The sequence below is a fragment of the Carcharodon carcharias genome, chromosome 17 (genome assembly GCF_017639515.1).
Source record: "Carcharodon carcharias isolate sCarCar2 chromosome 17, sCarCar2.pri, whole genome shotgun sequence".
In the NCBI taxonomy this organism is placed as follows: Eukaryota; Metazoa; Chordata; class Chondrichthyes; order Lamniformes; family Lamnidae; genus Carcharodon; species Carcharodon carcharias.
The window spans coordinates 2,258,546-2,285,885 of NC_054483.1; the positions used below are offsets into that span (position 1 = coordinate 2,258,546).

Below are 27,340 nucleotides of genomic sequence, written 5' to 3' on the forward strand. Positions count from 1 at the left end.
GTGCATTTGCATTCCTTATTGTTCAAAAGCAATTTCTATCTAGCCATGGCCTATGGCTTTTTGTTCTTGTGAGTTATCTGTAGATCCAGAATGGGAAAGAGAAGGCAACTCTCTGCTGAACTGATTGTAGGATCCTTTCTGGCATGTTATGGAAACATCCGGTGGTGAAATTATTGCCCGTCCTTCATATTTCATTCATAAATAGAGTTTTCCACATTCCTTTGTGCTCAAATCAATTAGACTGACAGAACATGAAACCCCAGGGCATCGCTCTGCATAGTTCCCTGGTTGCTGTGGAAACTAGAGGTGGTCGTAGGCAGCGGCAGCAGCGGGAGGTGCGCTGGTCCTTGGTGCGGAACTATAATAATAAGGGGAACCTGAAAGTTAACGGACAAAAAAAAAAGAGACTGTTGGAAGAACATAACAATGAGAAACAAACAAAGGTCTTAACATCGCTCCGATCTTGTGGCAAAGCTGAAACTCTGTGAAGTAGCTTTTTAACGGTTAAACTATAGGAAATGAGAAACTCAAGCATCCATCAACTGATTTGAAGAGCTGGAGCTCACTGGGCACTTTCCATCATTATTACTGCAGCAAGGAAAAGCTACTGTTATCTATAAAGCGGCTTTTGCTCTTCATGCACATTTCTCTCTTCCATTGGGGTAATTTCCAGAGCTCTCAGCAATTCTCCAGTACCTCAGATAGCTGGCCACTTTTCATTGATGTAACTACATGGTAAGCAACCCCAGACTATCCTGTAATGGGGCACCTTGGCACAGCCCAACCCTGTCCCTACCCAATGTCCACATGTACTTTCCCAGTGGAACCAACCAAACAGCAACTTAACATAGTGGGATGTCCTGAGGTGCTTCACAGCAGCATTATAAGACCAAGTACAACACTGAACCGCATAAGGAGATATTAGGTCAAAAGTTTGGATATGGGCGTAGGCTTTAAGGGGCGTCTTAAAGGAAGAAAGTGAGGCAGAGAGGTGTAGGACCTCGGCAACTGAAGGCGTGGCCGCTAATGGTGGATTTATTAAAATCGAGAGCCCAGAATTAGGGGAGCGTTGTGGGGGGGTTGCAGCAGATGCAGATATAGGGAGGGCAAGGCCATGGAGGAACTTGAAAGCAAGATGGTGCTTCACCAATAGCCATTGTAGGTCAGCGAGCACAGTGGGTGATAGGGGAGTGGAACTTGGTGCAAGTTAAGACATGGGCAGTAGAGTTTTGGGTTAGCTCAGGTTTACAGAGGGGAGACCAGCTGGGTGGGCATTGGAATAATTGAGTCAAGTGTTAACGAAGGAATGGATGAGAGTTTCAGCAGCCAGTGAGCTTGAGGCAGGGATAAAGTAGGAGACAGAGGTGTTACAGAGGTGGAAATGGATGGTCTTATAGATGGTGTAAATTTGAGGTTGGAAGCTCATCTCGGTGTCAACTGTGACATCAAAGTTGTGAACAAACTGGCTTAAACTCAGACTTACCAGGGAGGGGCAGTAGCTAGGGAATGGAGTGGAGATTGAAAACAATGGCTTTAGCCTTGCGATATTTAATCAGAAGGTATTTCTGCTCATCCCTTCCCCACTAGGTCATGATCAGAAGTGGGAACCGAGGCTGATTTTCCCCACTCGGCCCCAGTCAGGGCAATGAGGTCACTTAAAGCACCTACACTATCATCCTAGATGACACTGGCTATCTCAATATATTTAACTCGTGTTATTTAGCTCTCGGGACGATGCTACACACATACCTCCCCAATCTACTTCAAACAACAATCTACTTGAAAGACTACCAGAAAATTGTATGTTATGAAAGCCATAAAAGGAGCATCATACAGGAAAGTCAGGGCACAGTCAGAAAAACAAGTGACAAAGATGAGCGATAGTAGTCAACCTACTTGTTAAAAAGAATCAAAATTTAACAGGTAAATTCCAGCTTGCTTACTTATTAATCCGGAATTGGTAAAGCGCCAGGCATCATTGTAAGATGTGTAGTGGGAGTGAGTGTAAGGGCTTCCTGAATATTCACTTCCTGGAATCAGAATAATAAATGAAATTCTTTTAACGATTACAAGCACTGAGCAAAAAAAGTGGTTCAGTTTTATTGAGTGACTTATATAATTGTCCACCCTGGGGTCCTTTTTTTTTGTCATCTTTGAACAGGATGTTCAAACTGGCCCTCACACTTCATGGCTGACAGAAAGATATTGTGTTACCAAAGCAACACATCAACAATTCAGGTCAGCAGGAACAAGGGGAACATCTTCTGCCCAGTACATGCATGTTTCATCTTGTCTCTTGCAAAAATACTTAATCGCATCCAAACAAAAATCAACAGGTCAGCTAAAGGCCTGTTCAATCATTAACTGCCTGTTGTGGAGTGGAAACTCTGATGAATGACAATTATTACTGGGAGCAGGAGGAAAGTGACTTTTGCATTAATGATCAATTTCAAACAGAATTTATTTAAAATTCTTTAATTTCTCGAAGCCGTGCACACTCTTTAAATCATTCCTGGCCATTTTATTAAAGAAACTGTGATTCTCTTTTTACTTGTCTGAGTGTTTTCACCTCCACCCCTGAAAGCACTAGGGTGAGAGTCCCATAGCATCCGCCACCAGTGGACATTAGTCACTGAGATTATTCAGTGAACTTCAGCAGATACTCAGCCATGCAGGAAGCTTAACTGAGGGTGTTCCTGATTTGCACCAATGACCTATCTGAAACCTTGCAAGTAATGATCAGGAGCCGGAAACCTGGCTCACTAGCCTCGCTCAGGGCAATTTATGTAGTCTAACAGTTCTCCAGCTGAGAAATAACTCAGCATTAACTCAAAATTGAACATGGGACCTTCTGGCCAGTTTGGCTCAGTTCCATGCCTATATCCTACATTACAACAGTGACTACACTTCAATAGTACTTCATTGGCTGTAAAGCACTTTGGAACGTCTACTGGTCATGAAATGCATTATGTAAACATAACTTTTCTTTTAATATACCTTGGAGATATTTTGCCCATTGTTAAAGGTAGCATGTCTTTTGGACAATTAAGGGTTAAGCCACTGAAGGCTATATAGGTCATTTAACATCAGTGTCTAAAATAGAGGGAGCAAGTTGTATCAAATGTATCTTATTCATCCAGATAAAGTAATTCCTCTTCCTCAGAAAGACTGATCAGTCTTCAGCCACCCATGGAATCTACTTTCTAAACTGTCTTTGATTCTATCCTTTGATCCTTACTCCTTTACTATTTTTTAGTGAACTATATGCTGGTTGAGGTAAAAGATGTCAAAACTGGGGAATGGGCACCCCATTTGAGTATCAAGCATTCCTAAGTCAAAGAATGAACTGTTGTATAAATACCTCGTGGCCCATGAAATACTTTGGCAATGCAGTTACTATTGCAAGGTAGGGAAACAAAGCCGTCAGCTTATGTGTGACAAAGTTTCACAAAGAGTAATGTAATAATGACCAGCTGATCTGTTTTTTGTGATGTTGGTTGAGGACCAAGACACCAGAGAGAACTCCCCTGCCCCTCTTTGAAATATCCCACTGGATCATTTATGTCCAACTAGACGGCAAACTGAGCACCGGTTTAAATCTCATCTGAAAGATTGCACCTCCAGCAATGCAGCACTGCACTCAAGTGTCAGCGGTACAAATCCAACCAGGAGGCAAGAATGCTACCAACTAAGTCATGGCTGACACCAGTAAGTCAGTTGAGTTAGATGCAGAATAAGACTCCCTCTATACTGCCCCCTCAAGCAATCCTAGGGCAGGTCCAGCACCGGTTAGGTGCAAGATAAAGCTTCTACACAAACTGCACTAAAAACTCCAAGGTCAGGTACAGCATAGGTCAAAAATAGAATAAAGCTGCCATTAAATGCCGCATTAAATGCTCCTGGTTCAAGTATAGAATGAGTTAATTGCAGAGTAAAAATATTTTTCCTTTGTCCCAACCAAGTGTCTCAACCTCAAAGACACTTCTACATTACTGTTGGATACGACCCAGTGATCTTCAGCTGCTTCATCCAAAGCCATATCTCCATCATGAAGAAGGGCTGTTTCCTGATAATCCCATGGTGTTCAGCTTCAAATCCAATACGGCCAATTACCACGCCATCAGTCTACTCTCAATCATCAGCAAAGTGATGGAAAATGTTGTCGACAATGCTATTGTGTAGAACTTACTGATAACCTGCTCACCGGAGCCCAAGTTGGGTTGCAATAGGCCCACAAGGCTCCAGGCCTGATAACAACCCTGATCCAAACAGAGGATAAAAAGCTGAATTCCAGGAGTGAGGTGAGGGTGACTGCCCTTGACATTAAGGCAGCATTTGACAACAGTGGCATCATAAGAACACAAGAAATAGGAGCAGGAGTAGATCTTAAGTAGAGCCTGCCCTGCCATTCAATATGGTCATGGCTAATCTTGGACTTCATCTCTGCTTTCCCACCCACTCTCCATATCTTTTGATTCCCTAGGAGACAAAAAATCTGTCTATCCCAGCCTTAAATATATTCAATGATGGAGCATTCACAACCCTCTTGGGTAGAGAATTCCATAGATACACAACCCTTGGAGTGAAGTAAGTTTTCCCAATCTCAGTCCTAAATGATCAACCCCTTATCCTGAGACTGTGCCCCTTTGTTCTAGATTCCCCAGCCAGGGGGAACAACCTCTCAGCATCTACCCTGAAAAGCCCCTTCATAATCTTGAATGTTTCAACGAGATCACCTCTCATTCTTCTAAGCTCCAGGGAAAATCGACCATCAAGGAAGCCCAGCAAAATTGAAGTCAATGGGAATCGAGAGATGAGGGGAATCTCTTCACAGGCTGGAGACATACTTGGCACAAAGGAAGCTGTGTCTGTTGGAGGCCAATCAGCTCAGCCCCGGGACATTGCTGCAGGAGTTCTTCAGGGCAGTATCCTTGGACTAACCATCTTCAGCTGCTTCATCACTGATCTTTCCTCCATCATAAGATCAAAAAGGAGGCTGTTCACTGAAGATTGTACAGTCCTCAGTGCATTCAAAATGGAGATAATGAAGCAGTTTGTGCCCACATGCAGCCAGACCTGAATAACATTCAGGCTTTTGCTGATAAGCAGCAAGAGACATACAAGTAGCAGGCATTGACGATCTCCAACAAGACAGGCTAGTACCTCTCATGACATTTATTGACATTACCATTGCAGAATCTTCCACTATCAACATCCTGGGTGTTACCATTGACCAGAAATTAACTGGACCAGCCATATAAATACTGTGGCTACAAGAATGAGTCAGAGGCTAGAGATCCTGTGGCGAGTAACTCACATCCTGACTCTCCAAATTCGTTTACCATCTACAAGGTACAAGTCAAGAGTGTGATGGAATACTGTCCACTTGCCTGGATGAGTGCAGCTCCAACAACACTCAAGAAACTTGACATCATCCAGGACAAAGCAGCCCGCTTGTTGGCACCACATCCACCACCTTAAACATTCACTCCTTCCACAATTGCAATATTTACTATCTATAAAATGTGCTGCAGAAACTCACCAAGGCTTGATTGACAGCACCTTCCAAGCCCACAAGCTCTACCATCTAGAAGGACAAGAGCAGCAGATAGATGGAAACACCACCACCTGGATGTTCCCCTCCAAGTCACTCACCATCCTGACTTGGAAATGCTTCATCGTTGCTGGGTAAAAATTCTGGAACTCCCTACCTAACAGCACTGTACTTATACTAAACAGATTACAGCTGTTCAAGAAGGTGGCTCACCACCAGCTTTTCAAGGCTAATTAGGGATGGGTAATAAATGCTGGCCATGCCAACGATGCCAACATTACATAAATTAATTTTTCAAAAATCAACAATTTCTCTGACCATCAACATCTTGGTGATCATGCTAACCAGGGCCTGAACTGGAACAGTCAAAATAAGAACATCACCATCAGAAGGACTGGGATAGTTAAGAAGACCTCCCACAACCCGAGAACAAATGAAAACAAAGCTAGAAGGCTTTTTGTTTCTCAGAATGAAAGTGAGGATAGTAGGGTTGGATGCGAATGAAGGAAAGTTAACAAAGAAACAAGTCAAGGACCGGAAATGTCCTTTACAGTTGACTGCCACCTCCAAAGTTTCTGTGGTTGATCTGGGAGTGATCATGGCTATGGATGGGAGATTCAATGTGCAGGGCGAGGATTGAAGCCACTTAGAAAACAGAAGAGCGAATGGAATTTAGGTATAGATTGTTGAGTCACCAAGAATAAGGTAGGTTGTTGCTCAGCAAGTAGAGTGAGGTGAGGAAATCAGGGAGATTTCAGTGGATTTTGAGGCTGCTGGACCTTGGGAAGGGAGAGGTGGTTCAGATGGGAAAAAGGTGAGAGTGAGACCTGGGGATGAGAGCCACAGCAACCTGGTTGGGAAACTGGGTGAAACATGTCGCCAGATGGAGGGGCAAGTAGACACCAGTAGTGAAACAGATTTCAGATCATCTTTAGGAAAAGAATAGAAGAAAATTAGAAGGAAGCAAAAGAATATTTAGTTACAAAACATGGAACGTAAGTTTTGTAGTTACATATTAGATAAGAAGATTCATTTGTGTTGCATTTTGGCAGAAAGGAGAAGGAAAGGCAATATAGACTTAATGGCACAGTTCGAAAGAGGGCCAGAGAGAGCTGGTGGGGATTCATGTGTCTTTGAAAGTGGGAGGATGTTTTGAGACAGTGGTTAACAAAGCAAATGGGATATTGGGTGTCATAAATAGAGGTATTGAGTACAAAAGCAGGGAAGTTATGCTGAACCTTTCTACAGCTCTGATTAGGCCACAGCTGGAGTATTGTGTTATTTTCTGGTCATCACACTTTAGGAAGGGTGTGAGGGTCCTTGAGAGGGTGCCGAGGAGGTTTACCAGAATGGTTCCAGGGATGAGGGGTCTTAGCTACAAGGTTGGGACAGAGAAGCTGGGGTTGTTCTCCTTGCAGCAAAGGAGATTGAGGGGAGATTTGATAGAGGTGGACAAGTTTCTGACAGGTTTGGATAAGGTAGACAAAGAGAAGCTGTTCCCATTGGCTGATGGTGCAAGGATTTAAAGCTTTGGACAAAAGATGGGGGAGGGATGTGAGGGAGAACGTCCCAATGGCCTAGAATTCACTGCTCACAGGGATGGTGGAAGCAGAGATGATGAACAATTTCAGAAGGAAGTTGGGTGGACACTTGAAGGAAATAAAGTTGCAGGGCTCTGGGGGCAAAGTGCGGGAATGGGGCTGACTGGATTTCTCAAGGAAGGATGGTATAGTCTTGATGGGCCAGATGGCCTCTTCCATGACATTAATCCCTCTGCATTTGCTGATTATAACAACAGTGACTGCACTTGAAAAATTAATCCGTTGATTATGAAAAGTTTCACTATATCCTAAGGACATAAAGATGCTGTAGAGACATAAATTCTCCCTTTTTTATTGCCATTGGCACAGAAAATGCTCTGTGCAATCATTTACCTGGTTGCAGGATACAGGACTAGGCTACTGAGACCCAAAGTACTGACGCAAAATGAATAACTGGATATAAGCCGAGACAGTGTGCTTACCAGACACCATTCCAGCAATGGCAGATGACGTGTAACTGCCCTGGCTATTTACAGGAATGTGAGGTGGGTACCCTGGTAGTGTCGAGCTTACCATCTCACGCCCTAGAAAACATAATGTAAAGTTCTACTTTATTTGTTTAATCAATCCAACTTCAAATGAGTTACATGCTTAAATAAAGCACTCTCTTTTTATTTCACCTCTTCCCCACTAATTTTCTGCCCTGAAGGTGCTGATTCTTACTGGGTCCTGTTTCAGGGGTGCTAGCGGCTCATCAGGACCTACTGTGAGTATCGTTTGGTGAAATAAGATTGCGAGTTGGTCAGCCATTGGGATTTCTCAGCTATTCCACCCAATATCTATGGACGCGAGCTTTACGATAAGGGGTCACCGGATAGTGATCAGGAGCAGAAACTTTAACTGGGTTGTCCTTTCCAAGCCCAGGATACTGAAGCCAATTGGAGGGCTTTCTACCATCCTGGCTGTGATCAGTTAACGAAGTGTAGACCAACAAGCAAATCTGAAACCTCAGAAAGGGATAGGGCAGCAGTAGCCCATGAAACCACAAAGTCAGCATCTTCAGAGATAAAAGAAAACTGACAGAAAATGGTTGGAAATTATACTGCTCAAACCAGGTATAATGTCCCTTCATTGTCATAATAAGTCTAATACAGCAGAGGTTCTCAAACAATGTTCCTTTAAAAATTTAGTTGTTGTGCGTAGCCAGATTTCAGTGCACGGCAATTTAATTTTTTTTGCGTGTTCTCACAACTGCTTAGCTTAGTGGGAACATTGTTTATATGAAGCTCCACTGCAGGGTTATAAAAGCACCACACAATGCAAAGCAACTATCTTTTTGTATAAAAATTAGATATACAATTAAACATGTTCATTATTACCTTTGTTTCTTACTTTGTGTGACTGGAAGGTTGGCCACATAGTCTTGGAATCTTACTGAGTCGGGATGACTCGAGAGTCCTTTAAATTCAGTGGCCAGGACCTGATTCCGGGTTTCCTGACCCCCCATCCCCTAGGTTTCCGATTTCCAGGGGTGACCTTTAAGGGTGCAGGCTGGTTGGGGTCAGAAGCCTGCACCCTGCACTCCTGGCTTGGCTGGCTCCATTGCAGGGCCTATGCATGTCTAGTCCTCTGCAATTTTCATGAAGTTTGGTCAGGTTTTAAGAGTCGTGGTTCACCATAGTCTGCATGAGCAGACCTTTTACAAGGTAAGTTCAAAGGATCCTCCTCTTACACCTCCATGCCAAGGTATGCCCCCAAACAACCCCTATGGCCCCTCATGCCCCCCCATGTCAAGCTATGCCCCTCTACCCACCCCCATGAGCTTCCAGAAAGCCATTAGACTGTTAAAACACCTGCAGACAGGTAAAAACATTGCTTGCTTAACAGCTATAGCTCCCTGACCTCTCTTGTCAGTTCCACAACTTTTATTTCTAAGGTTGAGAGGTTTCAAGTGCCTACAGTTTCTGCTATTGAAACTTTAAATGGTTTGGATGATTGACACTTTTATTGCTCTGTAGTAAAATGAATTTCTAACATAGTGGCAAGTTATGAATGAATGACTTTTTAAAAAAGTTTTTTCTTACACACACTATTGTCACTTCAGAGTTCATTGATCCACGATACACTGCAGTGTATAGAATCAAAGGGCATGGAAGTGCGATAGCTTGGCATGGGGGTGCTTGAGGGGCCATGGTGGGGCTTGGGTGGAAGGGCATACCTTGGCATGGGAGCTTGAGTGGCTACAAGGGTTTTGTGGGTGGGGTTGGGATAGTTTGGCATGGGGGGCATGAGGGGTCATAGGAGTTGTTTTAAGGGGCCAATCTTGTCATGGGCGGTATGAGGTGTCATGGAGGGCAGGTGGCATGAGGTGGCATGGATGGGGCATGGGGAGTGTGTGGGGTGTGAAGGGTGAGGGTTGGAAGGCCTTTCTGTTTCTATTTTAATTGAGACAAAGTCCTGTAGTACTGAGGAGGGCCACTTCAACGACTCGTCTTCACACCCAGCAGCCCCTGTGGCTGCCTTCAACCTTTCTCCTGCATTGTCCGGCCCGACTCCAGCCCACAGCCGAGGCGGGCGGTCTGAGCCCAGAATTTTCCCGACTCTTGCTGCCTGAATTAAGGATGAAAGCCCAGGCTGTATTCTGCAGTACGAACGGGGTGCCACTTTCAGAGAGAGGTGGAAACGAGGGGTGAACTTTTGTGCCCTGCCAGGGGGGGTGAAGAAGGTCTTGTGATGCACTATTAGACACAGATGGTGAAGAATTAAGAGATTTGTGTCTGCTGTGACTCAGTTTATAACATTCTCACCTCGGAGTCAGAAGGTCGTGGGTTCAAAACCCACTCCAGGGCGTAAGCACAAAAATCCACACTGACACTGAGGGGGTGCTGTCTTTCAGATGAGATGTTAAACTGAGGCCTAATATGCCCTTTTATGTGGACATAAAAGATTGCATAGAACTATTTCAAAAAGAGCAGGGGGGTTATTTCCCAGAATTTACCCCCCATTCAGTATCACAAAAACAGATTGCCTGGCCATTAGCACATTGCTCTTTGTGGGAGGTTGCTGTGCACAAACTCAGCTGCCCTGTTTCCTCCAGTGGCTATTACATTTCAAAAGCACTGCATTAGCTGTAAAACGCTTTGGGGGCATCTGAGGTTATTAAAGGTGCTAGATAAATGAAAGTCTTTTTGCAGATACTCCGTTGGTGGATTCCAGGACAGTGCTGTTTCATTCAGCAAGCTCGTTCATGAGTGTAAAAGAATCTTGTGATATTTATAGTTGCATTTTTGAATGGGAAAATGCACTTTCATATATGCACAGTTGTTAAGTCTATTTATTACACTGATGATTTAAAACCCAATCAGATATTAACCCCACTCCCTTTAATCGATAGCTGGAAATTAGATGCAATGAGATACAATTTTATTTTTCTCACTATCGTCAATTCAGAGACAAACTAACACAGAATATGACCTGAATCTGGCCCAAAATCCTAGGATTACTGTCAGCCACCACAGTGGGCTGGATGTAAAGAGGAAGCTGCCCTTTGGTGACTCAATTGTTACTTCTGGTTATTTTTTTTCACTGGTTGTTGCTCCTTGCTGAATGAACTGAGGGAGTCTGTTATCTTTTTTGTTGGGCTAACCTCAATGTACTCTCTATTGGTGTACCTCTCTCTGCACTGGGTCACTCTGTCCTGCTCAGCCAAGTCCGGAGCACAATATTATCCCCGACCCAACTCTGATTGGTTTTGCATCACCCGACCAAAGCAGCGAATAAATCGAACAACCAGGTTGAATGCACCTAAGCCTGAAATGCAAAGACTATTGGTCAGGAGGGCTGCAGATCAAGGCGAATGAAACGAGAGTTTCCGTTGGATATTTTTTACGGAGCCCTTTAAAACTTCTTGTGGATTGTCAGTTGAGAACTCTCGTGATACAACACTCATCTTCTCTATCAGGAGCACTCTAAAACTAAATATGTTGTGTCTCCTACAAATCTCTCACAGTGAGTGAGATTAATTGTAACGATATCGCAGCCTTTGGTTCTTGTTTCCTCTAAATCAAATGTTGAGAAGCTGGGAAACTGCTCTACAGTGTGCAACAGTGAATTTATATCGGAGGCGTCACATTCATTTGACGCGTATTAAACCGTTTTGAGACACAGAGCAGAATTTTGCCCTCGGCGTGCGGGGCTCAGCAGGGGTGGGCTGGAGCAGTCGGGACGCGCTCTCCCTCAGGGGGATCAACTGATTTAAAAAAAAAATTTAAAATTTTATATATGTTAAGAAACATGTCCCCTTATGTGACTCTGTCACATGAGCAGGGACAGGTTATGAATGAAAAAATAAAGCTTTATTTGATTTTTGTTTGCTTTGGAAACCTTACCCGGCCCGTTTCCGATAAATGCAAAGGCCGCTTGGCCTTTTTGCCTGCCCGTCAGGTTGGACAAGCAGCGAAAAATGTCTTTTAATTATCTTTTCAATGGTATTAATAGGTCTTTTAATTGTTGGTGGGCGCACTGCCAACTCCGGCACGCACCCACCCACCAAAATATTGCACAAGTGCCTGATATCGTTGGGATACATATCCAATGTCATCGTGCGTCATTTTACACTTGGTTGGGTTGGGCTCACACCCACCCACCAAACTAAACATTTTACCCAGAATTTTCTCCTTTTCTCCCTTTGTCCTCTAGAAGTGATGACATGGGCGTTGGGTACCCTCCCCTTTGCGTTGCTGTTAGGGTCATGAAAACTAAACCCAGCCCTGACCTCTACCAACATTCGCACAGTTTACAGCAGGGGTCCCTGGATAGCAATAAAGAATGGGAATCTTGTATGTTATCCCCTCCCTAAGCAAAGGATTCTGCTTTCTGCATGAGCTGAGATTAGCAAATCTCTCATGGGGGAATCTAGAACTGGGAGCACAGTTTAAAACTAACGGGTCTCCTATTTAAGATGGAGATGAGGAGGGATTATTTATCTCAGAAGGTTGTTTGTCTTTGGAATTCTCTTCCAAAGAGAGCAGTGAGCCTGGGTCATACACTTGCATGGGAAAACCACTACCTGGAAGTTCCCCTCCGAGCCACTCACCATCCTGACTTGGAAATATATCGGCCGTTCCTTCACTGTCGCTGGGTCAAAATCCTGGAACTCCCTCCCTAACAGCACTGTGGGTGTACCTACACCACATGGACTGCAGCAGCTCAAGAAGGCAGCTCACCACCACCTTCTCAAGGGCAATTAGGGATGGACAATGAAAACAATGGCCTAGCCAGCGATGCAATGAAAGAATGAAAACAAAAAGTTTACGACTGTTCTGGACAGAGTTTTGATCGACATGAGTCAAGGATCGTGGGGGACAGACAGGAAAATGGAGTTATGACCACAATCAGATCCGCCATGATCTTACTGAATGGCAAAGCAGGAACAATGGGACTACTCTACTCCTGCACCTATTTCTTATAATCTTATAAACCCAGAACAAACTGAGGATTTTGAGATATTTTAAGCTTTTAGATATGAACATATCAATCAGGAGCAGGAGTAGGCCCCTCAGGCCCTCAGGCCTGCTCTGCCATTCAGTAAGATCAGGGCAGATCTGAATGTAACCTCAACTCCACATTCCTGCCTACTCCCACTAACCTGTCAAAAGATGTAGCATTGGAATCATTTATGGCTATTTCTGAATTATTACACGATGAATCCTGGTGTTGTCCCTTTTGTGTGTTGGCTTAACATATAGTAGGAATAACAGTAGCAGTATCCAGAGACTGAGGTATCTGAGGGAACAGTTCCTATAGAATACTAGGATTCCAATTCCCCAAGGGGAGTTGTGATAGGAAGAAGAACTGCCTGAAAAAATTGTGTTACCGTATTTGGAATAACAGTTTAGCCTGCAAACCGTCCATTTACATGTGATGGACTAAAGCATTGGAGTGGGGAAACTGCCTCACAGACAGTTCTCTAAATGGGGTGCAATTCAAGAAGCCTTGGGCCTGTCAAAGAGCCAGAAGCACAGGTGATACGGGTGTTACCACAGGGCTATTGCTTAGTGCTAACAGGTACTGAGCGATGGTTTTGTCAATGCAGTAATGACAAAAAATATAACGAGTGAAATGATTCAAAGGAAAAAAAATCAGTGAAAATAACCAAGGGATGTTTTCAGTTTAATCAAGCACAGATCATATGGCAGACAGTGAAACAGAACAGACAACAAAATAAACCGGGACTTCACTCGCTTTCCCTTCCTAAAGATTTGGCCGGGATTTTCCAGCCCGGATACGGGTGGGACCCACCAATGGGGAAGTCCATTGACTTGCAGTGGGACTGGGCGATTGTGGGTGGGTGTGGGAAAATCCCACCCTTTGATTTCTAACTCTGATCCATGTTATAGTTATGACTTACCCAGGCTGTTTATCATTGTTCACATAGCAAACTAAAGGAGCCTCACTGCTGAGAAGCAAAACATTTTCCAACTTCAGGCGTTAGAGGCTGGATTTTCATCCTCGAGGCAGGAGTCAGGAACTCCCCAGTTCAGCCTGCCTACTTTGGCAGGTAGTGCTCACCAGGACAAGATTTTCATTGTTTGTCGAGGGGCAGGGGCCTGAGAATAAAGATTGGAAGCAGCAGCTGGGGCCTGCAGAGGCGATTGGTTTAAAAGGCCTGCCTCAGCACTGTGGGACTTCATTCCAGTTATAATAAAGACGGAAAGGCTTCACAACCCCTCACCCCCATGCACAACCCATGCCCCATCCATACCACCTCATGTGTCCACAGCCATCTATCCCCTAAGGTCCCTCATGCCCCCAATGCCAAGTTATGCCCCCCAGGCAACCCATATGGCCCCTCCTGCTCTCTATGCCATGATATGCCCCCCCTAACAACCCCTACAGCCCCTCAAACCCCCCCATGCCAAGCTATGGCACTTCCATGCCCATTCATGTATCATACACTGTATAGAAGCAAAGCTTCATTATTTATTCTTGGCTAAGAGCCCAGAAATCCATTAGCCTGTTGGAACACCTGAGTCCCAGGGAAAAGAGTGCTTGATTGACAGCTCTGGCTCTCTGGTGTATGCTGTTAATTTCACAATGTTTATTTAGTCAAGGAAGAGAGGTTTCAAGTGCTTGCAGTTTCAGCTATTGATACTTTAAAGGGTCTAGATGATTTTGGGGAACAGACAGGAAAATGGAGCTGAGACCACAGTTAGATCAGCTATTGGGTTTAGTAAAAAGGAACTTTTTTAAAGTAAGTGGAAAGTTATCAATGAATGACTGTTTTCTTTAAAGCTTTTTTTAATGCATCCTACTCTCACTATAGGGTTCATTGGTTCTACACACTGTACAGTGTAAAAATGGGCATGGAAGTGCCATAGCTTGGCAAGGGAGGAATAAAGGGCCATAGGGGTTTTGGGGGTACATACTTTTGCATGGGCGGCATGAGGAGGCTCTTTTGAACTTACCTTTCTAAAGGTTCCCACATGCAGACTATGGTAAGCCATGACATTTCAAAAAGCTGTCCTGACTCCATGGATTGGGACATGCCTCTCCTCACAATGGAGCCGTTCCAGGTCGTGAGTCCAGGGTGTGGGCTTGCAACTTGAATCAGCCCACACCCTTAAAAGGCACAGATGAAAATCAGAAACCCTGGCGATGGGGTTGGGAATCCCAGAATCGGGGTCAGCATCCCATTTTTAAAGGGCTCCAGAGTCATCCCGGCAAAAATCAAGCCCTTGATGTCAACATTAAGATCTCCTGCCAAAGATGCAACATGGGTTAGCAAAACCTACTCTACACCAATGTTGCTCTGCCCCCACCTCAAACAGATTATTGTGATATTCTTCCATTTCCTCCACCAGCTCTCCTGTAGTTTGAGTGCGATTGACAATTTAGTGCTTAAATAGGGGTAATTCTGACCTAAGTCCATGCATGAGTTAATATCCAAATTGATGTTAAAAAGGTTTCTTACAACTAATAGAGGTTTTAATTCTATCTATCTGCTTGGATTTGATCCCAAAACTCAGGTGATTGGATTAATCTACTTTTATAATAATAATAATTAAACTTTTATAATACTAGTTAAAGTTTTTAGGGTCACCTGAATTCATCCAGAGACACCAGTAGAATTTGTCCTGAGAGTCCTGGGACTTTTATGAATGATGGTTTCATGGTAATGGAGATGAGTACTACCAATACTCCCCATCAAAAAGGAACCCGCTCTATAATAAATGTGCCATGTCAATACAGGCACAGGGAGAAGGCCTGGGGCTAAATTCAATAGCATCCAAAAATGGGCATAGGGATTTCACTGCATATTAACCAGTGCCCGACACTTGTGACACATGCTGCCTGCTCAATTCAATGATTTCCGCAGCCAGCCAGCCAGCCAGCGCTAACTGCGCTGTTGATAGGTTGGGTGCTTGAGGGGAACGGCAAAATTGTGAGTGGTTAGCACCATTTAAAGCTAACCTGCCCTTCCTAAAGGGGAGGTGCATTGTGGATGGAGCAGGTGCTCGCAGTCATCCAGGAAGTGACCCTGGCCTGTAAAATATTGAAGAAATGGCACAACAATGGGAGAGAACGGGTTGTGAGGTTTTCAAACGTTGAATTGGAGGCTTTGCTGATGATTTGGAAAGAAGGAGAAATGTCCTATGTTCGGAGGCCCTCAGGACACACTCTCAGAAAGCAGTGTGAGCAGATAGCAATGGACGTCAATGCCAGGAGTCAAGCTCCAAGGACCTGGATGTAGTGTCACAAGAAGCTCAGTGAACTCACACGAACGGTCAAGGTCGGTGAATGTGTCTTTAAATGTGGTGTCCTACCAACAGCAGCACTAGCTTCAGACACTGCTCAATTCACCACATCCACCCGCAGCCCCATCACTGAGCTACCAATAATCTATCAATCAGGATTCAGCCTTCATGTTCACATACTTCACTGTAGCCTCACACACTCTTCACCCAGCTTGTACACACTGCCAGCTATTCAACCATGACAGCCATGTCATGCAAGCAGGTTGCATGACACTCATTGACACACTTCCCTCTCTCTTGCAGAACAGCTAGCGCACATCTGAAGACCAACACAAGCTAGCACGAGGAGGGGAACAAGCACGCATGCATGTCCTAACCCCGGGTCCCCAGAGCATTACCCTGGATTACTAATCGAGTGGCAATACCACTACACCATCCAATATGGGTGACCAAATTGTTATCCTCCTTCTCACCTCCTCTCTCATCCCACGCTCTCTTCAGATTTAAGTTATAGATGATACACACAGGTACCTGCAACTTTTCTTTATTCATTCATGAGATGTGGGCATCGCTGGCCAGGCCAGTATTTATTACCGATCCCTAGTTGTCCCCCTAGTTCAGAGGGCATTTAAGAGTCAACCACATTGCTGTAGGTCTGGAATCACGTGTAGGCCAGATCAGGTAAGGGCAGCAGATTTCCTTCCCTAAAGGGCATTAGTGAACCAGATGGGTTTTTACAACAATCAAGAATAGTTTCATGGTCACCATTAGACTGTTAATTCCAGATTGTTTAATTGAATTCAATTTGCACCATCTGCCATGACAGGATTTGAACCCAGGTCCCCAGAGCATTACCCTGGGCCTCTGGGTTACTAGTCCAGTGACAATACCATTATGCCATTTCCTCCAATATGGATGACCTTATTATCATCCTCCTTCTCGCCTCCCCCTCATCCCACACTCTCTTCAGATTTAAGTCATAGATGGTAGACACAGGTACCTGCAACTTTCCTCCCTCACCACCACTCCCTGCAACACACCTTAATCTGCATTGTTCTCCTTTCAGATACCTGGCCAGACAGTGGTGGAAAAGCAAGCAGACAATGACCACACAGCGTCACTGAATTTCATGCTGCAGCCACCAACTCAAATACTGACTGCGTGGAATTTAGAGTATAGCATAGAGGCAGGGTCTGCTCGTGGTGAGTAACTGGGCATGAGTGGGCTGCAGGGAGAAGTGCCAGCTTGCCAGAGATCGCAAGTAAATTTTATGGCATAGGACTGGGATGAGAATTCCATTGGGACAGCCGGGTGAAGAGGGTTACTGCACAAGAATGCTTGGTGAATTGAGGCACCTGTCAAAACGCTTGCCATCAATAGCAAGGCACATGGAGGAGTCCACAAGAAAACTTGACACAGGACAGAGCTTACAGCTTTTCACTTGCAGCATGGATATGTCAGCCAATTCTATCTGCACGCTTGTGGGTTTGTGCATTGTCTGGTGGCCAATCTCTCAGCTTTCACTGAGGCACAAGCAAAAGACACCCAATGAATAAGTGCCAGCTCGGACTGCTGCCTCCCATGCCCAGATGGGGTAGTTCACAGCTGGGCCTTGTAGGCTCAGGGCTGCTCCAGCGCATCTTCCAAGGCCATTCAGAAACTCCCTCAGTGAAAGCCCAAGCCTTCTACCAGCCATGCTGCAGTCACTGGGGTAGCGGTGCGTAGGAGCACTAGGACAAGCCAAGCCTCACAGAAATCAGGTACTACAGGAATGCACAAGGGTGATTGGTTGACTTCTATACAGAATATAACATGACTTTACTTATATGTTTGGTTTAGAATATTTATTTTGCGGTGGGCTTTAATTTTGCATTGTGATCAAGTGGACGCTGTGATAGTCAGTGGCGAGAGAAGGGAAACTGTGGGCCTGTGACCAAGTGGGGAATTAGAGGTGCATTTACTGGCATTGCTCTTAAGTGAGTTCTTCACAGTCAGTCCAGCCAGAAAAGGTCTAGGTAGGTTGCCTCCTCCCTTTCTCTTCCTCCTCTTTGTGCTGCTCCCCCTCAGCTACTTGCTGCACAGCTGGTGGCAAGAGCTGCCCCCTCATGTAGGGTCCGTTCATAAAGATTAGAGAGTGGAAGTGTTGTTTCAGCACACCAGAGGTCTTCTCCATCACACTCTGGGTGGCAGCCTGGCTTTTATTGTATGCATAACTGCACACAGCTTCGTGGGTTGCTCACCAGGGTCCTCAGCCATGTGGTCAGCAGATAGCCCAGGGGTCACCCTTCGATTTGCCACGGTGTCTGTTTGAATAGGAAGCCTCAGTGACCTCCTGACAGTGGACGGCAAAGTGTGAGATGTTCCAAACGGCCCCATCTCCAGTCTGGAAGGAGCCAGCCACAAACGCTCAGCACATTCCACAGGCCATGGTAATGCAGTCTTTGTCTGCACTCAGGCTGCAGTTGCAGCTGCAGAAGGTGGCAGGTCTCAGTAAGAGTGTCCTTTCTGAAGCACAGACGTTGCACATATTGTTCCGAGCTGAGGTTCTGGTAGGGGAATTGCTCTCTGAACACCCTTCCTTCTGGGAGCTCTGCTCCCACAACTACCCCCTCTCCCCCACCCCCCGCCCCCACCACCCCCCACCACCGAAACCTCTTCCAGCAGTTTGTCCTGTTCTGGTCACTCTCCAACTCATCCCAAGGGGAATGCTTGCTGTTAGAGCTGTGTCCGGGAGCAACGGGTTTGTGCAGCAGCCTTCAAGTCAATACAAACTCCTTCAGCACCTACTAAACTCCCTGTGGTCTTGTATAACTTTAAACAATGACACAAAGCTCGAAAAACTTGTAGAATTGAAGCAATAGACAGAAGAAACTAATAGAACTAAACTTTAATTAGTTGGTCTCTTTAAAAAGGTGGGGGTTGGGGGTGGTGGGGGCATATTTCCTGGGGCTGCTGAATGCTTGTCCAACGATGTGAGGTTGAGAGAGGGTATTAGCTGCCCTAATTGATGGGCATGCAGCTCACAAAAAAGCTTTGCTTTGGATTTTATTTTTGTTAGGAAGCGGCAATGGCTTGTTTTCTCCTTGGTCGGGATATGATCCATGTCCACGTATCCACTTCATTCTTTCACTGGACTAAAGCTTCTTGTGACTAGTACAATTCCTTCAGACTAATCATTATCATCATTTCAGCCTCCGAATTCGCTGTGTCATGCATCACTTCAAGAGCCTTGCTGTTCCATTTGAGCAGTTCATTGCAATTTGATATGTTGAGTCACAGCTAAAGCATCTGTTAATTATTCCCTGGGCATTTCTGGGGCTCATTCAACTACTATTGCTGCTCCAATCCTGTCATCTGTTGTAGTATCCATATCTGCTGCTTTCATCCTCAGTTCTTCTGACTACATAAGTGTATTATTCATGGATTCATTTAACTGTGCAGTGTTAGATAGTGGTTGCACATGGGCAACACGTGGAACAGATTGGCTAAAACGTTACCTAGATTCACACAGCAGTAGGGATCGATGTAAGGTTAGGGAGTATGAACATTTCACTTCTTTTAGGTTCAGGGATGACAACACACCGAGGTCACTAAAAAGAGTACAAAATACCTGGAGTAAGCCACTTTATTAGCACTGATGTGGTCTCTGGTGAGGTACCTTTGCTGTTATGTAAGCCTTACATGAAAAAGGCACAACTCAAACTGGACAGGGAGCATGATAAAGTAATGGGTTTTGGAAAGTCAGTGGATCAGCAGTTTGCCCAATCAAGGCATTATTTGACCCTTAACAAAATCCGATATTTCTTATCAGGACATTAGAGGAGTATTAATGACATCCAGGTGATAAGTATTAGAGAGAAAAAAAGCAATTTGTCTTAAAGTTGCCCAGGCAATTGGCTCACCTTTCTTGTCATAGATTAAAATCCTGCTAAAGAATGCAGATGTGGTTGTTGAGGAGTATACAAGGCTCATCAGAGAGATTATTACAACATGTGGAATATGTAAATGACATTGGAGGACACTGTCAATGTCCTATTATAGGCCGTTCATTAGCACATGACTTTAATGGGGTAGTTGCCATGGATTTATAGGTATGGGACAAAGACAGAAATATTTCTGTTTTACACTTTATAGACATGGCAATCAGATGTGGTCTTTCTACACTTATACATGGCAAGGACAAAGGGTAATTGTAGATAACGTCATGGAGGAATAGAAATGAAACAGACTTGGAGTACCGGCTAACTTTCTGACTGATAATGGAGGGAATTTGCCAATGACAAGCTTAGAGACATGTATGAAAACATGAACATTGTGGTCATGAATACTGCAGCTGCAAGCCCTTTCAACAATGGACTCTGTGAGAGGAATCATGTAGTGGTCGATAAAATGATGCATAAAATATTATCAGATCAATTAAACTGCAAAGTGATGATTGCACTGGCATAGGTGGTTCATGCAAAGAAATTGCTTCTGATAGTTGGAGGGTATAGTCTCTACCAATTGGCTTATGGGAATACTGAGTCTTGTGGTGCCCCACTGGCCACAGCCTGCCAACCCCATTTAGCCCTATTTCCTGTTTTCTGCCCATTAACCAATTCTCAATCCATGTCAGTATATTATCCACAATCCCAAGTTCTCTAAATTTGTTTACGAGCCCCTTGTGTGGGACCTCACTGAAAGATTTCTGAAAATCCAAATACACCACATCCACTGGCTCCCCTTATCTACTCTGCTAGTTACATCCTCAAAAAAGTCTTCTCAGGTTTGTCAACATGAATTCCCTTTCATAAATCCATGTTGACTCTGCCCAATCCTACCATTATTTTCTAATGGTCCAGTTATCACATTATTTATAATTAGATTCTAGCATTTTTCCTTATACTGATTTAAGGCTAATGGATCTGTCGTTCCCCATTTGCTACCTTCCAACCTGCAGGAACTGTTCCAGAATCTACAGAATTTGGAAGATAATCACCAATGCATCCACTATCTTTATAGCCACTTTTTTCATCGCTCAACAGTGCAACCTGATTTTAAAAGGAGGCGAAGATGATCTGAAGCGAAAACACTGAAAGCTGACATTGTGGAGCGTATCCTGCAATTTAATTATTACGTGTCCAATGTTAATTCTGTACCAGCCGCAGGATCTCTTAGGTATTGTTTAGCATGCTCTTATTTCCATATCTTTCCATTCCAGTTGTTTGGCCATTACATCACAGAGCTCTTTACAAAGAGTACTCACCTGTCACCACCGAGTATGCCTGTGATCCAGTGATATTTCTGCCAATTGGAGTGCTAGAAGAGGTCAAGCTTGGCTTCCCTTCATCCATTCCATTGTTTAAGGATGAAAGTGGATACAGAGCGGTCTGTAACATGAATATTAATACAACAAAGATTGTGGTTTAAGATACTTGCTACTGAGGGTGACCATCGGCTAACAGCTGCATTTTACCTGTGTTATAAGCTCAGATTGCTACCTTGGTGGTTTTGAACTTGCCTGCTCTCAATGGCAGAGTCTAAGTGACTATTCAAGGGGCTCCCTTACTAGATGGCTCTGTGCTGATGGCAATAAGCCAACCCTTCCATCCCGGGAGCATAAGAAATTGATAAAGCTACTGCCAGGCATCAGAACTCAATCCTTCCAGAGAAAATCAGAAGAAATCATACAGATAAGAGTCAGAGAATCTCACAGCACTGAAGACCATTTGGCCTGGTTGTTTGAGAGAGTTGAACAATTTAGGCTCATACCACTGCCATTTCCCCAACATTTCCTTAATTCACATCGAATTGCCTTTTGCTTATTCCTTTGGAATCTGATTCTGCCATGTCTTCAACCAGAAGACCATTAAGCCCCACAACCCCATCTCTTTTTTAAAGATCAACTTCAGTACAATCCCTTACCACATGTCCCTTAATCCAACATACTAGCCAACAGAGTGGGGCCCTGTGCCCTCAGCCTCCTTGTTTAACTGACAAAAAGTGATACCCTAGTGCTTAAATTCCAACAGGAATCTTTTGGAATTGATCCTGGTTACTGGAAGCAGCTACTTCCTCAATCTAAGTATTAAATTAGACTAAATATTCTCCAGTATTCCAGGCAGTTGGTTTATAATATGCCCATGTCTAAGGGATAAACAAAGTAATTGAGAGCTTGCTTCTCCACTGCTTCAAGCTATTGGAAGCTGGTTCATCTGAGATGACCTCTGTTTTAGCTGACTGTAATCTCTGGCCCCTTTTAAAGCCACTCTGTACTGGGCTAGTGAGTTAAAAACAAATGATAGACAGATGCACAGACAACTGCCTGAGTCCAGCCCTTGGATAAAATTTCTCTCTTTGATGGGTGCTTCAGGGAATTATTTGAGGGAATATTATAGGACCACAGAAAAGTTACAGCACAGAAGGAGGTCATTCGGCCCATCTTGTCCATGCCAGCCCGAGGACACCCAGATGCCCTTTCTAATCCCACCTTCCTGCACCCGGCCCATAGCCCTGCAGCTTATAGCACTTAAGTTGCAGATCCAGGTACTTTTTAAAAGAGTTTAGAGTTTCTGCCTCTACCACCAACTTGGGCAGCGAGTTCCAGACACCCACTACCCTCTGCATAAAAAAGTTCTTCCTCATGTCCCCACCTACACCTTCTACCACTTATCTTGAATCTATGTTCCCTGGTTCTAGAATTCTCCACTAAGGGAAACAATTTTATCCTGTTCACTCTATCTATTCCCCTCATAATTTTGTACACCTCAATCAAGTCACCTCTCAGCCTTCTTTGTTCTAAGGAAAATAACCCCAACTTATCCAATCTCTCCTTGTAGCTACACTTTTCTAACCCTGGCAACATTCTTGTAAACCTCCTCTGCACTCTCTCCAGAGCTATTCCATCCTTCCTGTAATGTGGTGACCAGAACTGCACACAATACTCCAGTTGTGGCCTCACCAGTGTTTTATACAATTCCAACATTATATCTTTACTTTTAAATTCTACACCTCTGCCAATGAAGGAGAGCATTCCATATGCCTTCCTTATCATCATATACTCCTCTTATATTTCTGCCACGCCAGCTAGGAGATGGTTTGCATGATTCAGGGACTGGTTGAGGAAGTATCTGCTTCCAGGTCTCTGCCAGTGTAAGACAAAGAGGTGACAATTATTCACTCGCTGGTTCATATTGGGCCTCATTGACACCTTGCTCCACCAGCTGCCGATGTCCTGTTTATTTTAGGACAGCAAAGTCCCATCTTCAATGCACTGTGTCTGGCAAAGATGCCATTTAACTATCATGCAAGTGGAGGGCATTGGGTTATCACTTGAGCATATATAAAGGGAAACTTACTGATTCCATGGTGTGGTTGAGTTAGGAGATGTATACTTGTAATGTTTCAGTCTATGAATCAATGTAAACCGAGATTAGCTCTGGTTTCACCCTTTACCAACTGGCTATCAGGAGTTTAACAGCAATGATTCACTTTTACAGCTATCTACTCATTATAATTCATTTAAAAAGTTCAGTCATGCCTGTAGAGTTAGTCAATTCAAGGCAATATCTGGTGGCAGGTGCACACCAAGGTCTCAGAGCCTTTGTTGGGGCAGTTTTGCTGAATAATTCAAAACAATGCTGTATGAGGGAAAAGAATGGGCAACCATTAAATCAACTGAAGCAGAGTTTACCAATTTGTTCTGATTAATGCTTGTTTTCCAAGTCATGCAAGTGTCAGGTGACTGAAATGGTGGCCAGCCAATTCGGCTGAGCTCACACAGGACGTATATCCTGGTGGAATAAAACTTCAACACAATGGCATCTTCTGACTTTCAATAAGTAACCATTCCTTCAGAGAGTGTGCCAGGGCTGCCAGCTGCTCTTCACTCACCTGTTCCCCTTTGTTGTGGCTGGCAGTTGCAAAGACCTCTGCATAATGCTGCCTGTCAAAGGCGCAGTCCAGGGCCTCGAGCTGCTGGGCAAAGGCCTCGGAGCGGAGCTGCTTTCGAGGACCTCCGCTGCTGCTCTGGGATTCGGCGCTGATCACACAATTGTCCTGCTCACCTGCCAAAGGAAAAAAAAAACCTGGTGTTTTATCAACACGATTTGCATTTACTGTTGCTGCTTTATATACCAACAAAACAACCAGAAAAAAATGCCCAGCCCACTTTGAACCTCCTCTCAATATGATTCACTTGTTAATCCTGGAATCCAAATACATTATTCGATGTGCACTCCATCATCTGTGCAGCTGTGCTGATATCAAAGTGTCTCACATATTCAGTAACAGTGTTGTTCCTGGGCTTATTTACTGTGTCCCTTTCAATGCAACATATCAAAAAATCTCAGACTAAATCCACTACGCTTTAATGTTGCGCCAATATGCTTCTTATGTATTGCTCTTAATTCATTGCCTCAAACTACTCCCAATAACAGACTTGTAACCAACAACACTTCTCCCCAATGCTATATTGTTCAAAATACTGTTTCCAGAAACAGCTCAAGCTTGGAATCTATTGACTACCTTATTGGTGTCTTTAGAATTTAAATGTGAAAAGCACACCTGTACAGCTGCCCTAAAATTCCATTTCCCGACTTAGTCTATCTCATTCTCTCCAGATACTTCGAGTTATGGTCTCCTAGTTCCATGAGCTGTGTTGTTGCTGTGCAATCACATCTGCTGGTTCTCTCCAAACATACCCCGGTGAAATCAGCTGGATGAAGTGCCACTTGGAGTCATTATTTGGCATTCAGTTGGCCTACGGATCTAGGAGCTGGGTTCTGTCCACAAAGGTGGGGGTGGGGGGTAGGCAGTTGCCCAGCCTTGAACCTAAATCTTCAGTTAGCTTCAAAGCAAGGGGGCTGTCCCAAAGATGTCCCAAAGTGCTTAACAGCTAATTCATTTCTTTTGAAGTGTAGTCACTGTTGTGCTGTAGAAAACATGACAGACAAATTTCACACAGCACACTCCCACAAACCACAGCGTACTAATAACCAGACCATCTATTCTTTTGTGGGATGTTGCTTGAGGGATAAATATTGACCAGGACAATGATACAATTCCCCTGGTCTCCTTTGAAGTAGCACCTTGGTTTAACATCATATAAAAGACAGCTCCTCTGACATCGCAACACTTGCTGCAGTCCGCCTGGAGTTTTATGTTCAAGTCTCAGGAACAGGACTCAAACCTGCAACCTTCTGACTCCAAGCTGAGACAACCAGCTGAACCACGATTGATACAAATTCACAAGAGGCCTGAGATGGTGCTTAGAAACTTGTAGATCTGGAGAAGTTTTTGAGGGACAGGGCCACAAATGGATTTAAATAACAGGATAAGAGTTTTAGATTTGAGATGTTGGAGGGCTAGAAGCCAGTCAACAAGCCCTGGAATGATGGGTAAGTGAACTTTGTGTGGGAAAGGATATGGGCAGCAGAGCTTTGGGTGACCTGAAATTTGGGTGCTGGCCAAGAGAACATTAGAGCAGTTGCAGGTGATTTTGACCTTGTGCAATAGTATAAAATTGGTGGAAGCAACAGAAATTAAAATAGAAAGAGATGTAAATCAGGGGCAGAATTTTCTGCCTGTCAGCTCGCTCGACCCAGTCTCTGGCAGGCAGGGATCCGATTGCCGCCGGAGAAACGGGCCCCGCCGCCATTTTATGTGGGCGGGCCAATTAAGGCCCACCCAGCACGATGTCCGGTGGGAAGCACTATGCTCTCCCTGTGTGGGCGGTGGGGGGGGATTCCCCAAAAGCGAGAGTGGGCTCTTTCGCACATGTGCATGACAGAGAGCATATCTCCCTGAGGCTAGGTGCAGCCTCAGGGAGATCGCTGACACTTCTAAAAAGATTAAAAATAGAAAAGAAAAATCTCTAACATGTCCCCCTCATGTGTCAATATCACATGAGACGGGACCTGTTCATAAATTACAGTAAACTCTTATTAAACTCTTTAGAACCCTGAACGAAACCTCGTCCCACCAGTGGATGAGGTTTCATGTTTTCTCTAGTTCCCGCCGGGGCTCCTGGCTGACCCACTAACCTTAAGATTGGATGGGCAGGTCCTTTAATTGTTTAAATGATCCTGTCAAGGGCCTCAGTTGGCCATTGACAGGTCGGTGGGCCCACAGCTGATTTTGACACGTCCCCACCTTCCTGAAAATTTAAATGGGGTGGGATGACGTTGGGGGTTCCGCCTGATGTCACCCCGCATCATTTTACACATCGGCGAGCGGGTCCCACCCCCCTGCTCGCCGACAGCAAAACTCTACCCCAGGTTGCCGACTCACAAACATCCATCTTAGCCTACCATACAAACTCAAAATCTAGGTCATTGAGTCTGGTAGTGACGGGCATGGTGTTTTATCACCCAATGGGCTGACACAGTGGAAGTCGATGGTCTTGATGTTGGAAGGGATTTGATGTCCTGAGCTCAGCCCGGGGTCAAATAGATTCCTAAAGTAATGAATCTGGTTGAACCTGAGAGACTGGCCAGGGAAGGAATCAAAATTGGTGGCGAAAGAAGGGTAATTGTGGTGGGGGCCAAAGTAAAAAGAATATATGAAATAGGAGCATGAGAAGGCCATTCAGCCCTTGAGCCTGTTCCGCCATTCAATAAGATCATGGTTGATCTGATTACGGCCTTAACACTACTTTCCTGCATCCCACCCCCCCCACCCCCCCCATCCCCCCACCTCCGCACCCCACATAATCTCTGACTCCATCATGGATCAAAAATCTGTTTAACTCAGCCTGGAACATGTTCAATGATTCAGCCACCACTGCTCTCTGGGATAGAGAATTCCAAAGATTAACTGCCCTCTGAGAGAAAAGAATCTCCCTCATCTCCATCTTAAATGGGAAACCCCTTACTTTGAAACTGTCCCCCACAGTTCTTGATTCCCCCACGAGGGGAAACATCCTCTCAGTATTCACCCAGTCAAGTCCCCTCAGAATCTGATATGTTTCAATAAGATCACCTCTCATTCTTCTAAACTCCAATGAGCACAGGCCCAACCTGCTCAACCTTTCTTCACAAGATAACTCCTTCATCCCAGGAATCAACCTAGTGAATCTTCTCTGAAAGGGATACGAGAAAAAAACCTTTTTCACACAGCGAGTGGTTAGGGTTTGGAATGCACTGTGATTTTGTGATTCATGTACAAGGACACCCAGGTCCCTCTGCACTGCAGCATTCTGCAGTCCCCCTCCATTTAAATCATATTCTGCTTTTCTATTCTTCTTAGTAAAGCGGGCAATCTCACATTTTCCCACACTACCCTTCAGTCTTCCCAGTGTTTAACTGGAAGAAACATGGCATTATGTGGAATTGGTGTCAGACCAACATAGATGCAGTGAAAGGGTCAGTGGTGGAGAAGTAAAGTGTACATGTGGAATCTGACCCCACGCAGTGACCCTCTACTCTGCCTGGCTACTGCCATCCCTGGCAGTGAATCCAAAACTTTAGCCACTGTTTTTTAAATGGCTGAAGTTAAAATGGAAACTTACC

At 44.6% G+C, this 27,340-nt stretch overlaps 1 protein-coding gene across 1 annotated transcript in view; it reads right to left on the reverse strand.

The window, feature by feature from the left end:
* Positions 1-300: 300 nt before the first annotated feature.
* The window catches only part of pax8 (paired box 8), a 95,377-nt gene continuing 68,337 nt past the window's right edge, over positions 301-27,340 (reverse strand). The window contains exons 5-9 of the mRNA XM_041210195.1: positions 23,724-23,896; positions 21,097-21,220; positions 7,578-7,679; positions 1,944-2,030; positions 301-377 (exon numbers count right to left, since the gene is read on the reverse strand). Of these exons, the coding sequence (XP_041066129.1) occupies positions 301-377; positions 1,944-2,030; positions 7,578-7,679; positions 21,097-21,220; positions 23,724-23,896 (563 nt within the window). The remainder of the gene's footprint in view (positions 378-1,943; positions 2,031-7,577; positions 7,680-21,096; positions 21,221-23,723; positions 23,897-27,340) is intronic.